At 39.9% G+C, this 16,655-nt stretch overlaps 1 protein-coding gene across 2 annotated transcripts in view; it reads right to left on the bottom strand.

Moving 5' to 3' along the window:
- Nucleotides 1-16,655, bottom strand: part of PLBD1 (phospholipase B domain containing 1) — an 87,357-nt gene that overhangs the window by 25,367 nt on the left and 45,335 nt on the right. For both annotated transcript variants that reach the window (XM_069585659.1, XM_069585660.1), the window contains exons 3-6: nt 16,216-16,299; nt 14,297-14,435; nt 9,153-9,293; nt 8,394-8,538 (exon numbers count right to left, since the gene is read on the bottom strand). In XM_069585659.1, coding sequence (XP_069441760.1) covers nt 8,394-8,538; nt 9,153-9,293; nt 14,297-14,435; nt 16,216-16,299 — 509 coding nt within the window. The remainder of the gene's footprint in view (nt 1-8,393; nt 8,539-9,152; nt 9,294-14,296; nt 14,436-16,215; nt 16,300-16,655) is intronic.

Raw genomic sequence — 16,655 nt, 5'->3', positions numbered from 1 at the left:
CACTAGCACCGCGTGGCTGGCTACAAAGGACCAACTTACAGGTCCAGTCCCTACGCTGTCCAGGTGTGCATCTGAGATGCCTGGATAACAATTCCTGAACATCTTAGACTCTTGTTTTCAAATCAACAGTATAAAGGGAGGGTGCTAAATAAATTAGTTTTAAAATCATGCAGTTTATTAAAAAAATAAAAGGGAGGGCAGGAGGAAGAGAAGTCAATGAGACTGTGATAGAGATGATGATCTCAGCAACAGGCCCTTCTCCACCTCTCACTGAATTTCCCATCTTTCTCTCTCCAGTTTCCACATGTCCACATCAGGATGGGTTGTCTGTAATCTGTCTGCTGTCTCCTTTCCTTTTTCTTTCCATTATCTTTTTTCTCCTTCCTTGCCTCCATAAATATTTATTCAATGATTACCATGTGCAAGCCTCTGTACTGGCCCTGGGGATGCAGACATGAATACAGAACATGGGCTCTGAAGAAGTTACCCACAGGCATCAGGGAAGCTGAAACGAGGGGTAGCTGGCTCTGCCTGAAAGTTAGGGAAGGCTTTGAAGAGGAGCTCTTGTGAGACTTTTGTTAATATGGAAAACATTTGGGTAAGATGCATTAAAAGGCAATAAAAATGCTCATAGGTTGAACATTCCAATAGCAATACAAAGAAATTGGATGATTCCTCCCACAAGTAATAATGATAAACTGTATGATAGTGATGGCTTAATCACTCGGTCGCATCTGACTCTTGTGACCCCATAGACTGTAGCCCGCCAGGCTCCTCTCTCCATGATTAATTGGGGCTTACCCAAGGAATGCCAAGTTGATTTAACATCTGAAAATCAATCAATGGAACTCACTATATTAATACAAGATGAAAATCAGATGATCATTTTAATAGAAAATGAGAATTGCATGAAGTGCAGCGCTTATTCATGATAAGAACATAAAGAAAGACGGAATCCTCTTTAACCTTATAGAGGATATCTACCAAAAGCCTACAATTAACATCATTCTTAACGGTGAATGACTGCATACTTTTTCACTTAACATCAGGAACTAGGCAAGGATTTCCATGCCACTTCTAGTCTATAGTCTACGGTCCTGGAGGTCTTATCCAGTGCACTCATGGAAGAAAACAAAGACAGACAAGGTAAGGGGGAAGTAAAACTGTCTTCCTGCAGAGATGGGCTGATGACGCATTTAGAAAAATCCCAAGAAATCTACCAAAAAAAAAAAAAGCTATTAGAATGATAAATGAACTTAGAAAGTTCTCAAGATAAAAAGTAAATATACAAAAAATAGTATTTTGATATTGTGATGGTTTTTAAATTTCCACAAATTCCTTGGCAATTTTCCCTTGAAAGGATAGATTCTAACGTCCTCTTCTTGAGTGTGGACTAATCATAACAACCTCCTTCTAATAAATAGAATGTGGTGGAAATGACAGCAAGTGACTTCTGAGACTAGGTCATAATAGTCACTGCTGTTTCTGCCTTGTTCTTTTGGATCACTTGGTTTGAGAACCAGGAGCCCTGTTTCAAGGATACTTGAACAGTTCTACAGAGAGGCCCATGGAGGGGAATTGATTTGTCAGCAGCATCTTGTTGACCACGGAAGTGAGTCACCTTGGAAGTATATCCTTTCACTTCAGTTAAGTTATCAGAGATTTCAGCCCCTCAGTCCCTGAGTCTTCGTAGACACCAGCCATCCTAACTGGGCCCTATCTAAATCCCTTATCCATAGAAACTAAACAATTACTGTCATTCCTTCAAGTCACAAATTTGGGGCATGACTTGTTACATGGTGATAGATAACTAATGCACACATACAAGCAATGAACAATTGGAAAAGGGAATAAAAAACTGATTCTGATTACAGTAGCATCAAAATTCACTTAGGATTCAAATTAGTTTAAGGTATGTAAGACCGATATACTAAAAACTACAAAAAAATTGCTCAAATTGAAGAAGACGTAAATAAATAGAGAAACAATATTTGTGGATGGCAAGACTCAGGTTTACTGATATGTGGATTCTCTCTGATTGATTTAAAGCTTCAATGCAATAGAAATCAATAGATCTTTTTCTTTTGACATGAACAAGTTTTATTTTTAATATAATTTCTAAAGGTTACACTTATTACAAAATATTTGCTTTATTCCCTGAGTTGTAAAACGCACCCTGTAACCTATCCTACACCCTATAGTTTGTACCTCCCAGTCCCCCTACCCTCTGTAAGCCCTCTCTCCTCCCCACTAGTAACAACTAGTTGGTTGTCTATATCTGTGAGTCTTCTTTTCTTGTTATATTCACTAATTTGTTATATTTTTTTAGATTCTACATCTAAGTGATTTCATATAGTATTTGTCTTTCTCTGTCTGACATAAGTGAAATAATTCACTTAGCATAATGGCAAAATTTCATTCTTTTTATGGCTGAGGAGTATTCCATTGTGTGTGTGTGTGTGTGTGTGTGTGTGTATATATAAATAATATATATATGCCACATCTTCTTTATTAATCATCTGTTGATGAACACTTAGGTTGCTTCCATGTCTTAGCAATTGTAAATAATTTTGTAGATTGTAAATAATTGTAAATTGTACAATTTGTAAATTATAAATAATTGTAAATAATTCATCTGCTATGAACACTTGGGGGCACATATCTTTTCAAGGTAGTGTTTTTGGCTTTTCTTTTGGATATGCATCCAGGAGTGGAATTGCTGGGTCCTATGATAGTTGTAGTTTTAGAGGAACTTCCATACTGTTTTCCATGGTGGCTGCACCAATACAGATTTCCACCAACCAGTGTACAAGGGTTCACTTTTCCCCACATCCATTAGAGATATTGAGTAGAGGTCCCTGTGTCATACAGTAAGGTCCGTATTAGTCATCTATTTTACATATGTGTTGTCTGTTTAAGTCGTGTCTGACTCTTTTGCGACCCCATGGACTGTAGCCTCCCAGGCTCCTCTGTCCAGGAATTTCCCAGGCAAGAATACTGGAGTGGGTTGCCATTTCCTCCTCCAGGGAGTGCCTAGTGATGGTGGCAGAAACTAAGGATCCAGACAAGTATATAAGCTTTCTTTAAATTGTTTTTCTAATTAGTTAATTTTTGGCTGTGCTGGGTCTGTGTTGCTGCAAGCAGGCTTTCTCTATTTGCAGTACATGGGCTTCTCATTACGGTGGCTTCTCTTGTTGCAAAGCATGGGCTCTAGGCACGTGGGCTTCAGTAGTTGTGGCACACAGGCTTAGCTGCCCTGTGGCATGTGGAATCTTCCCGGACAAGGGATCAAACATGTTGCACCTGCATAGACAACACATTCTTATCCACTGGACCACCAGGGAAGTCCCAGTGTATAACCTTTTATCCGGGAAGTGTTCCCGAGCTATAGTGAGGCCAAGGGGGTGTGCCAGCATGATGTCTCCCAGCTTATGTTCCCTGGCTATGTCTCCTTAGCCTCTAGAGGGGTGGAAAACCTGAAGCCTGTCTCAAGCTGAAGCTCCAGGCTAAGTAAATAGGTCTTTTTCACAGGAATACTTGGGTTTTATTTCCACTTGCTGTCTGTGCAGTGCCCTGGGGGTGTCTGCCTGCTGAGAATTGTCTTTCTGATGGTTACAGCCCTGTGGAGCTCAGGAATGCCAGTGTCCTTGGCCAGCAAGGCCAAGGGATCAAAGGGTGTCCCTTGTGTGGATTGCACGTGCTCAGCGACTTTAGCAAGACTGCTGGGGAGTGTAGTGGGTGGGGCACGCTCACTGGCCTCAGAAAGACAGCTCTCCAGCCCCAGCCAGGAGGTGGGAGAATGGCGCAACAACTGTGCTTGCAGACTTCAGCAAGGACGTGGGACGCTGTCACCACGATTCACCCCTGTCTGCTTAGCTAGGCAGTTGGGAGGCTGTTGTATACAACAGCAACCTGTTCTAGCATGCTAGGTGGAGAGTGCAACAACCAGGTCCATCAGTGCCTCTGCCTTCGGGAGGGTTTGGGGATTTTTTTTTTTTTTTCTGGCTCTTATTTATTTACTTTTGGCTGTGCTGGATCTTGGTTGCTGTGCGAGCTTTTCTCTAGTTGAGGCAAGTGGGGGCTACTCTTTAATTGCAGTGCATGGGCTTCTCATTGCTGTGGCTTCTCTAGTGGTGGAGCACGGGCTCTAGGGCACACGGGCTTGGTAGTTGCGGCTCCCTGGCTCTAGAGCGCAGGCTCAGTAGCTGTGGCACACAGGTTTAGTTGCTCTGCAGCATGTGGGATCTTCCCAGACCAGGGATCGAACCCGCATCCCCTGCACTGGCAAGCAGATTCTTTACCACCGAGCTACCAGGGAAGCCCAGAAGCTTTTCAATTGTCCCCTGCCTCTCCAGCTGATGCCTTTAGATTGACAATGAATCTCCTTCACGTATGGCCCTTTCCAAGCTACTGTTATTCTGCTCACTCTGGGGGTAAGACCACATGCAAAATCCTTTAATAGGGGAATTTCACATTCCTATAGCACTTTGGAATCCTTGGAGCTCAGCCCTGTTGGGTCTCTAAGGCAGGAGTTTTGGGGGCTCATCTTTCTGGGGCAGACGCCAAGGGTTGGGGTGCCTGGGGTGGGGCACCAATCCCTTACTCCTCCTGGAGAAGCGGTAGGCTCATGAGAGTCCTCCTTGTCCAGTGTTGCTGCATACAATAAGGGGAGGTCTTTTGCAAGACCATGTCTCTACCTCTCCTACCTGCCTCAATGTATTCCTTTTATTTTGTGTTGTGGGAAGCATTTTGTCTAGTTTTCTGATCTTTTTCAGAGGGAAATATTCCACACTTAGCTGTAGATTTAGTGTGTCCATGAGAGCCCATGAGTTCAGAATTTTTCTACTCTGTCATCCTGGACACTGCCTTAAACCTTTCTAGATTAAAGTGGGGGATATTATATTAATTTGTTTCCTTGAATAAGCTCCTCTATTTTTATGAAGTCAGCTGGGACTCTTGGTGAACACAGAGCATGAGATTGGCTTGAATAAGTCTGGGTGTGCTGGGGTAAGCAAATCCTTTTGCAATATTGACCAAGTCACTGTGAAGGATTACTAATGCTCTTCCTATCCCCCTATGCTGGAGGACAGTTTTGAGAGTGCCCTTGTAATAATTCTTACTAGGCAATTATCCCTCAAGGATTTTGGCAAGAACAACAGGAATACACAGAAAGCCAAGATCTGCTTTAGTAATTCAGCAGTCATATTTTTTTTTTCTTTTTGAAGATGAATATCAATCTTCTAACCATGTATTGAGCTATAACATGTTACATGGTATGAGTTGCCTGGATTGTTGCCTCAGCCGTCTACACATTCTGTTGGAAGCCTCTTTTGTCCACTGCTCAGGAAGTTGGCATTTTGTAATTTAAAATGCAAATCTATTCATGTTACTTCCGCTTGTCACTTTAATAGTCTTGCATTGCCCTTCATTCCCTCCTTCTGGGCTTCTCTGAATTTTTTCTTGCCTACAGGCTTTTACATGTTCTATGTTCCATGTGGAACATTACTTCACATTCCATCACATATCCCGATTGGTCTGCCTAATTTATACTTGCTTTTGTGTCTTAACATAAACTTTACTTTCTCTTAAAAGTTTTCTCATCCCCAAACTACTCTTCCCTGTTATTACACAAATCACACTTGAAGCATTATTATCTTTTATTTGTCTCTATTTTTTACAAGAAGGTAAATTTTGTTAGAATAGAGACCGTTTGTCCTGTTTTTCATCAGAAACACTCTGTCTAGCACATTGTAATGGAAAGTCATAGATGAATAAATTATATCATGACTTGATCTATCAGTTCTGACTCAACAATTCTTAGTATATTTATCCATATTAGGAAGACCTTCCAGGTCCTGCTACTCAGAATACAAAACCAACATCACGATCCTAATTCACTCAATCTACAGTGGCATTCCTCCTCCAAAGAAAAACAAGTCACCTAGCTTCTTTTCTGGGATCAACAGCACCTTCACATGGCACAGAGTTCACGGCAAAGCTTAGTTCCACACCTATTGAATGAATCCGATGTGACTGATCCCTTAATTAAACAATTCTTTGTAATATAAATAAAATTCTACATAGTTTTCATGTTTGCTGTTGAGAACAAAGCAGTTTAGTTAGAGAAATTATGAATTACACTGCTTCATTGGCTCCTATAAAAACATCTTGGAGTAAGAAAGATGTCTTTTGTTTTCTCTCAGTTATATATATACTTCTGTATCTGTCTATTCTGGAAGGAAATCAACCCTGAATATTCATTGGAAGGACTGATGCTGAAGCTGAAATTCCAATACTTTGGCTGACTCGAACAGCCAACTCACTGGAAAAGACCCTAATGCTGGGGAAGACTGAAGGCAGGAGGAGAATGGGGACAACAGAGGATGAGATGGTTGAATGGCATCACCGACTCAATGGAGATGGGTTTGAACAACCTCCAGGAGATGGAAGGACAAGGAAGCCTGGTGTGCTGCTCGCAAAGAGTCAGACACAACTAAGCGACCAAACAACAATAATATATGCAAATATTGGCAAGCCGAACGTTTTCATACGAAATTCCTCCATGTCCTTCTCCCTCACTACTTTTGGGATCCAGGACTGTTAAGATAGGAGAGATTTGAAAGCAAAGATTTCAGGTAGCAGTTGAATTTTGCATTTTATCAAAAATAGGAGGGAGAGTAGGAATGGTTCATTGTCTCAGTATCTTGCTGTCCTTAAATTTTGGAACAAAGAATCAAAGCATGGTCTAACTTGAAGAAAGGAGACCTCATTCCCCCTCGATACTAAAACAATTCAGCAAACAACAACAAAGATGAAAGCCAAGTAGTCTCAAAGGAAGGATCAGATCACAAGGACAGTAAAACAGACCACTATTCCCCTGGTCAGAATTCCTAATAGGGTAAAGCTAGTATTATCGAGAACAACAGAACCAGAGGAGGCAATAATACTCAGATAAAAATACTCTTTCAAAGGTAGATATGACAGGTGGTTGGTATAACCACCCTGTAAGTTGCATATTTGTAATTAGAGGTTAGTGTCCACATCATATCCGTGTAGGACACTTGGATATTTGGTAAGAACTTCCCCCTTGTCTTTTTGCTGGTGATGTTTCCTGAAAAGGTTGCAAACCAGCTGTTGAGGGCAATTCCAGCTATCAGATACAATTTTAGGGGTTTAGACAGTGGCTTTTGTTTTTTAAATCCATATTTCTCTCTTGAGAAGCTAGAGGACATGGAAATACTCCAGGACATGTCTGGGTGACAACAGTCAGTAGGTGCTGAACAGCTGACTCCCTTTCAATGGACCCTGTCTTTGCTACAGTTGTTTTCACTTTGGTTTACTTTTACTGATCCCTTTTATTCACTTATATCACCTTCTTGTCTCCTTTCGGCATGCATATGTGCACGCTCAGTCTCTTCAGTTGTGCCCAACTCTGTGGCTCCATGGACTGTAGCCGACCAGGCTCCTCTGTCCATGGGATTCTCCAGGCAGGAATACTGGAGTGGGTTGCCATGCCCTCCTTCAGGAGATCTTCCTAACCCAGGGATCGAACCCCACACCTCTAATGTCTCCTGTACTGGCAAGTGGTTCTTTACCATTAGCACTACCTAGGAAGCCCATTGCAGGCATGAGCCCCCTGGGAAGCCCCCTGCTTTAGGCACAGGAGTTTGCAATTCCTACTCTACAAAGACTGTCCCTTCTCATCCATCTCTACTTCCTCAAATTCTAGTCATCATTCATGGTTTATCTCAAAAGTCAACTTTTTTCCTTTTCCCAACAATCAGATGTGAGTTATCCCTACTTTAAGTACTCGCAACATTTCTAACACTTCTTTTGTAGCCTATACAGTATTCAGCAGTAATATTATTCTTATCTGTATTTTATTTATCTTGTTAGTATAAGACCTATAAGCTTGTACATTCATTCACTCATTCATTCAGCAAAAATTTATTAAGTACATGTTGCCACATGCTAGGTAAAGTCCTGTGGATATTGCAAAGAATAAGAGAAATGGGTATATCAACCATACTTTGACTAAAAAAATCATAAAAAAGAGAACTGGAGACAGGCTCCCAAGGAGAAACTGCAATCAGGATCTTTCTTGCTCATCTTTGCTTCCACTGCAGAGCCTCAGAAAGTGACTTGTACTTAATACTCAGTTGGCATTTGTAGAAGTGAATTTCTGGCAATCCTCTTAACATAGTTTATGACATAGTACTTTAAGTAAAAGTAATAGAGTTATATTTATTCAAACAGCACTCTGAAAACCAGTTTTCATTAATATATGCTAATCACTAAACATTTCTTCATCCATTCCAGTTACTCTGAATCACCAAGGTTTCATCTGGAAATAGGACTCAAAAGTACTGAGATGTCCCTGTAAATTTAGTTACCTGGATAACTGCTGAAAGAGAGGCGACTGCTGCTGGTGTCTTTATCAACGATGTTGAAGTCCCAGTGTTTATATATCCTGAGCATGGCTGCATATGTGTACCAGCTTGAGTGAGCAAAAAAGATGTTCTCAAATCCAGGAAGAACCTAGAGCCAGAATCACAGTGAAGTAAACAGATAACTGACTGCAAATATGGGACATGTACAGGGAACTGACATCTACTGACGTGTTTATTGCTATATTTGATAGTGGAAAATTAACCTTTAATGTACACAAGGCAGATTCCATCCTAGCTTCCAAAATGGAAGATCCTGGAAGGTAGGGGTGGCAGGTACATACGGCATGAGAAAAACGATGGAAGAAACAGAAGTGCTGTGTGCATGCTAAGTTGTTTCAGTCGTGTCTGACTCTTTGTGACCCTGCGGACTGTAGCCTGCCAGGGTCCTCTGTCCATGGGATTCTCCAGGCAAGAATACTGGAGTGGGTTGCCATGCCCTCCTCCAGGGGATCTTGCTGACTCAGGGATTGAACCTGCGGTGGTAGGTGGGTTCTTTACCACTAGCATCCAAACAGAGGTAACATCATGTACATCCAATTCCGTCTATCAGTTCCTTCCAGTTCTTAACTTCCATGACAGAGGAACCCATGAGGTGATATGTAACTACAGCAGGGGTGATGAGACGCCATGTTTGGGTGACATATAGAAAGAATCTCCATGGACCAGAAGAAGGACAAAGAAGAAGGCTACCAAATGACTCACCTTAATAAGGGCAGAGCAATGTCCCATGTCCCATCTCTTAAAAAACTTCAGGCTGGAGTTTTTTGTGGGAGAAAGTGAGGGAATCAGATCCAGCAGGTCTCCAATAGCGTTCAGGAACTGAATCTGGAACAGGGTTATGGGCTGGGGAAAGACAAAGACTGTGCTTAACACTGACTTGTTACTATCATGTCATTTTCTATTGGGAGGGTTCCCCTTGTTAGGTATCCACTACATCATTCCTTTGTGAAGAGTCCGTCATGTAGATACCAAGATATTTTTGTACTTTATAAAATAATTTTTATGACTTTATAGTTTATGAGACATTTTGGCCCGTTATCCACAGATTCGAGGAGTGGGTCCCGGGAGAGGAAAACAAACAGAGCACTCTGCTTGTATTTCTCTACCCCAGGGTTTTTCAGTCTTGGCACGAGTGATACATATGTACATGTGTGCATGCCCAGTTGTGTCTGACTCTGTGACCCTATGGAATGTAGCCTTCCAGGCGTCCCTGTCCATGGGACTTCCCGGGAAAGAACACTGGAGTGGGGTGCCATAAGATCTGTAGTGGAAATTCTTTTCACTCCTGTTCTCTGTTTGCTCAAACCTCAGTCCTATCTCCAGTTTACCACTTGAATTGGTTTCTAGGATAACTCTCTAGACTTTTTCAAATGCCTTGTGCTGTGCTAAGTTGCTTCAGTCGTGTACAACTCTGCAACCCTATGGACTGTAGCCTACCAGCCTCCTCTGTTCATGGGGATTCTCCAGGCAAGACTACTGGAATGGGTTGCCATGTCCTCCTCCAATGGATCTTTTAAAAATGCCTTACAAATACATTTTTTAAAACATGAATGACAGTATATGTTTTGTGCTTCTTTTCACCTTGATTTTTTTTTCCTCCTCGTATCTTTTGGTATCTTGGGGACCTTTCCATATTGGATGTAAAAATCTTCCTCATTCTTTTAAATAGTATGTCAATGAATGGATGTGTTATAATGTTTTTAATCAGTATTTATTTTATTGATGGGCTTTTAGGTGATTTCTAGTCTTTTACTATTAAAGACAATCTTCCAATAGTCAGCCTTGGACACATTATTTTCTACGTGTGTGACTTTGTGTAGAACAGATTTCTAGAGATGATTTTGATTTTAATAGATATTTCCATATTATCTTCACAGGGCTTATTTCAACTATACTATTACAGCCTCAACAATGAATTAAACAATTAGTTTATTTTCAATTTGATAAGGAAAAAACAGTATCTGGTAGCTACATTTAATGTAGACCATTTTTAAAGTCTTTATTGAGTTTGTTAGAATATTGCTTCTAACAATATGTTTATGTGTTGTTTTTTTTGGCCATGAGGCATGTAGGATCTTAGTTCCCCAACCAGGGATCGAACTCCTCTGCACTGGAAGACGAAGTCTTAGCCACTAGACTGCCAGGCAAGTCCCCTCACTGTAGTTTATCTCCTAAGTCGCTTTAGTCGTGTCCGACTCTGTGCAGCCCCATAGACAGAAGCCCACCAGGCTCCCCCGTCACTGGGATTTTCCAGGCAAGAACACTGGAGTGGGTTGCCATTTCCTTCTCCAATGCATGAAAGTGAAAAATGAAAGTGAAGTCACTCAGTCGTGTCCGACTCTTAGCGACCCCATGGACTGCAGCCCTACTAGGCTCCTCCGTTCATGGGGTTTTGCAGCAAGAGTACTGGAGTGGGTTGCCATTGCCTTCTCCGTAGTTTATCTTGGCATTTACGAATACATCTGAGTATATGTTTAAGAATCTTTGGATTTACTTTTTGTGAACTATTAACATGCTTTATTTTTCTACTAGGTTATTCTTTTTCATCTACTTTTAAGAGCTCTTTAAGTCTGATATGAATTGCAAGATTTTTTTCAGTTTGTAATTTGCCTTTAAATTTTGTGCCTTTATTTTAAAAATCAAGAATCACATCATACATATGAAAGAATGAAGATGTATATGCACATTTTAAGAAAAAATAATAAAAATAAACTCCTGTGTACCTGCATCCCAGTTAAAAAATAGACTATTTTAAATAGAATATTAGCCATACCTTAGAAAGTCACCAATCTCATTTCCGTTCCCCACCAACAGTAACCACTCTGCTAAATTTCATGTTGTTCATTACTTGCTTTCCTATCATTTTATCATCTATGTATAAATCTCTAGGCAATATATTTTAAAAACTTAGCTGGTTTAGAATATGGATAAATAGAATCATACCATGTGCATTCTCTTGCTCAAAATTATTTTTTGACATTGATCAGTGTCGATAGTGTGGAAATGGTTCGTTCATTTTCATTCCTGTATGGTATCGCATTACATGAACATATGGTATCACAATATACTTAGGATAAACATTTGAGATGTTTACAGTTCACAGTAAACAATGGTGCTGTGAACTTTTACATATGTGGACCCCATGTTCAAAACTGTATCTAATCTCTGAGTGGATCTGCCAGGTTGTAGAATATGCATTAACCTCAAATGTTTCAAGTAATGTCCAATCCTTTCCCAAAGTGGTTGTAAGAGTTTACTTACACCAGTAGTGGTTTGGATTTCCCAATTCTGGTGTGTAATAGGATTTCACTGTGGCTTTATGATGCATTTCCTTGAAATTGTGCATTTCCTCGCATGTTTACTGGGCATTTGTGCTTCCTCTTCTGTGAAGTTTCTGTTGGCATTTTGTGCCCGCTACCCATTTTCCTACTGGGTATGTTCTTTTTAAAAATTTCTTGACATTCTTTATGTATTTTAGATACAAATCCTTTGTCAGTTAAATGTTTGAAAATATCTTCCCTTGGTTTGTAGCTTATTTTTTCACTCTCTATATTGTTTTTTTTTATAAAAAGAAATTGTTATTTTAATTAGTCAAATTTCCCAATCTTTTTCTTCATGGCTAGCGCTTCTATGTCTTGTTTAAGATAGACCGTATTCTCCTAGGAAAGACTAAATGCTGCTGGGTCAAGGCTGTTGTCATTACTTCTAGGCTTTTTCAAGGGACAAAGAAAGGAGATTTTTTTCTTTTTAAGGAAGCTCAAAGTAATGATTTCCTACCTATATGTTAATTAAAAAATACACAGCATGTTCACTTCATTAACTTTTCTTGTGCTGAAAATCTTGTTATCTGATATACTTCTTTGCTTTATCTTTATCTATCAAACTCTATCAGACTTCAAAATAGCAAAATCAATATTTTTTACTAAAGTAAGATTACAAGTCAAGGCTGTCTATTTTTGTTTTGGTGATTTTCTTATCCTTAGCATCTATTTCACTGAGGATGCACTGTTTTTTGAGGATAACTGTTTTTTGCTCATTTGTTTTACCATGCTGTGTGGCATGCGGGATCCTAGTTTCCTGACCGAGGCTCGAACTCATGCCCCCTGCACCGAAAGTGTGGAGTCCCAACCACTGGACCACCAGGGAAGTTCAATAACTCTGTTTCGATGTTGTCTAACTGTTGCCCATATGGTTATACCATGAACTTGATGTACCATTAAGTATGTTTGTGTGCATTTGTTTTCAGGTCTTAGGAATCACTTTGCTTTCAAAAATTTTGTGCATTTACATGGTTTCAAAAATTTTGTGCATTTACATGGTTTCAAAGTCAAATGTAAAAAAACAAGTTATATCCAGAGAAATGTAGCTTTCATTTCTGCTCCCTCCATTCTCCTTTCATTTATCTTTAGTTATTGGTTTACACTTTCCTTGCTGTTTCTCCTTGAAAATACGAGTAAATCTATCATCTATTATCTATCTATCATGTATCTATCAATCACCTATTATCTATCCAGCTCAATTTCTTATGCAGAAGGCAGCACACGATATACACTGGTCCTCACTTTTTACACTTAATAACAGATCCTGAAGGTCAGTCCAGAGCAGCATATGGAGATACACCTCATTCCTGTTTACAGCCACATCATTCGTACAGCCAGTCTTCCATGTCTTTGGCGGTTTTCAGTCTTTTCACTACTGTAAATTATCTGCAATGAATAGGCTTACATTGCTGCCAGTGAACCTTTGCGATAATCCTGGAAATCTTGTGTCAGAGGATAAATGAGTATATGATTTTGGTGCTGGGTGCCAAACTGTCCATAGCAGATATGCCATTTTGTATTCCCACCAGTCTTTCAGGAAAATATCTTTTCCCCCCATTACCTGTTAACACAGTATGCTCTCACACTTTGGAATTTTTGCCAAATTGATAAGTAAGAAAATATTTCTCAGCATGGCTTTCCAGGTGGCTTGGTGGTAAAGAATCCACCTGTAAATGCAGGAGACATGGGTTTGAACTCTGGGTCGGGAAGATCCCCTGGAGAAGGAAATGGCAATGCACTCCAATATTCTTGCCTGGGAAGTCCCATGGACAGAGGAGTCTGGTGGACTACAGTCCATGGGCTCACAAAGGGATTGGACACAACTTAGTGACTAAACAACAGCATTTCTCAGTATGGTTTTAATTTGTATTTCTGATTTATGCACACATAAGGCCAAGCTCATGTGATTCAGAATACTTTTTGCACCTATTTTCTATAAACTGCCATTGCATATATTTTGTCCCATGTGTGCACACGCGTGCTATGTGGGTGGTAATAAAATCTTCCTAATTTTTGGAAGTATATTAAACAGTACATTTCTATCCTCAATGATTCTGTAAACTTTTCAGAAAAAATTATGATGTGTGGGCCTGGGTTTGGTGTGTGTTTGTGTGTGTGTATCTGTGTGTGTATGTGTGTGCACATGCTATGGAAGATGGAAAGCATAGTACTTGTATACTTTTTTAAAACTTATACATTTTTCTTTATCATATTGCCTAAAACTCTAGCTTTAGTAGGTTAATCAAATAGCCAGTACGTTCATATCAGACTTTAACCTGACCCAGAGCACATGAACGAGACTGAGAGGATACAGAAACAAGCTGGTTTAGTGTGTTAAGCTTGGATTTTGTGTCAGACGTTGAGTCAGGTTCTAGTAAAGAGATAGATAAGACAGTACTTCTATGTAAGAAATTTATTCTTTAGTCCTAATTTGATCTTCTCTTTAATTGGAATGTAATTTTAAAGACCATTTTCAGTATTCTTGCCATACCATGTAAATCCTGAGTAGCTTTCTAGAAATCTTACCTTTGTTCCTTCTAATATAGCTCTCTTTGTTGCCCCTACAAACAGCCCATCCAATTGTGCCATAACATAGCCTGCGTGTTTCCAAAATGGGTCATTCTTGTAATATTTGATGTTCTCCCGGGTCCACTGATCTTGCTTCCTGGAAGACAAATTAGATTTGTACTAGTGGTCTCTACAGTTGTTCATCTAAAGCTGAATTAAAACCAAGCACTTAAAGATTATATATTCATATTCCTATGCTAGTATACAGCTTCCCTGGTGTCTCAGATGATAAAGAATCTGCTTGCAATGTGGGAGACCTGGGTTTGATCCCCGGGTTGGGAAGATCCCCTGGAAGAGGGCATGGCAACCCACTCCAGTATTCTTGCCTGGAGAATCCCCATGAATGGAGGAGCCTGAAGGGCTACAGTCCATGGGGTCCCAAAGAATCAGATATGACTGAGTGAATAAGTATACACAAAAGCTAGTATAATTTAAATTCTGGCTCTTGTAACATTCCAGTCATTTTGAAAAGATATCAGAGCAAATCCTAAATGATTTTTTATTTCTCCCAAGGACTGTGAAAGTGAACATGTTAGTCGGTCAGTCATGTCCAAGTCTCTGTGACCCCATGGACTGCAGCCTGCCAGGCTTCTCTGTCCATGGAATTCTCCAGGCAAGAATACTAAAGTAGATAGCCATTCCCTTTTCCAGGGGATCTTCCTGACCCAGGGATTGAACCCAGGTCTCCTGCACTGCAGACAGATTCTTTCCTATCTGAGCCACCAGGGAAGCCCCAAGGACTATGACTCTTTCTTTATAACTCTGCATGCTTTACCTAGAACTATCTAGAAACACAGATGTGATATTTATTTATTTATTTATCTGTGATATTGAGACCTAAGAAAGCTGAGGACAGACTATTCAAATGCATCTTATATAACATTACAATGTTTTCACTAAATCCATAAGGACAAGTTGAGTAACTTACTTTTGTAGATATAAGGGGTAAAGTTAAACAGGAAAAAGTAAAAGCTCTTAAGGACATAGTGGTTTGTATTTGCTTATATGTCTCTCAGATCATTTTCGTAGTGTATGGTTTGTTCTGTTCCAGTTTTTGCCAATAACTGCCTCAACGACTGTCCTGCAAAAGAGTCTTTTTCTTGCTGTTTTTCACTCCTTTCATTCTCTCTCGTGTTTTAATTGTCTGCACTTCATGCAAGATGCGTTGGCATAACTTTGTATACTAAGAGCAGTTTCTGACTTGTTCAGGCTATCTCCAGATCAATTTAAAAACACAGTATCACTGCTTTATGAGACCTAGCCTAGATGCTCTGAAGGACCTTCACATCCAACAAACAGGTTGCTAGGTATATATTTTAGAGGGCCAAACCAAGAGTTCTTCTATTCCCAAATTAGTCTCAGTCTGTCATTCCCACAAATGTAAAACAAATTCTGAATATTGAGAATTATTAGCCTCCAGAAAGGCTAATAAATAAAAATATTTTCGAAGGATGTTAGGAATTATAACTTAAGATTTGCACTAACTCCCCAACTAGGATGAGTCACCAGGTCCATGAAAAGGGAGCACCTTAGAGAGGGAGGAGGGGGATTTCTGAAGGAGAGGAGCCCCCAGGTGGAAGGGATCCAGGGGCTTGGTTTTGCCTGTCTTGTACTGTGAGGTTTCCTCTAGCTGTGTTGCAGCTGACAATGTGATATATTAACCTGACCTCTGAAAGGGCATAAATTAGAAGGCATTTGTCTGCAACCACTTTTTATGCTATTACCAAAAGGTGCTACACTTAACTATAAGAACCACTCCAGAGTCCTGCCTTAGAGATGGAAAAGAAATTGGTGAAGGAAAAATGGCTGTTTGAAATGACAGACTCAATCCCTGAAGCCTCAGTAGTGATGAGAAGAGGAATGCTAATCATACGTACGTTAAAAAGTCCTGCACTTTATTCAACATGGAACGTTCCTTAATCAGCTGTGGGTAGAGGTTTGTGAAGTGGTCATCCATGTGTCTGAAACGAGAGATGAAAATCGTCGCATTTTGATTTTTCTTCTGGGATTCTCCCATCACAGTAAATTACTTGATATTTTGGCCAAGTGAGATGTTCCCTATTGTAAACCTTCCCTATCTTTTTTAATAACTCAAACACACAATTTAAAATTGGAAATATTTTCAATGTATAGAAAAGCATAGAATATAACAAATACCCAAGTATCCACTAGTCAACTATATTAAATCATTCATTATATTTTACTATATTTCTTTCATATTTTTAAAAAAGATATAAAACATAAGAGTTGAAGTGCTGACATTAATTGTCCTCCCTTCTCCCTAGAGGCAACTGCAATCTTGAATCAGGATTTATTA

Source organism: Ovis canadensis, chromosome 3 (genome assembly GCF_042477335.2).
Source record: "Ovis canadensis isolate MfBH-ARS-UI-01 breed Bighorn chromosome 3, ARS-UI_OviCan_v2, whole genome shotgun sequence".
NCBI lineage: Eukaryota > Metazoa > Chordata > Mammalia > Artiodactyla > Bovidae > Ovis > Ovis canadensis.
Note: the sequence above shows the minus strand (reverse complement) of the source record. Positions and strands in the feature narration are given on the sequence as shown.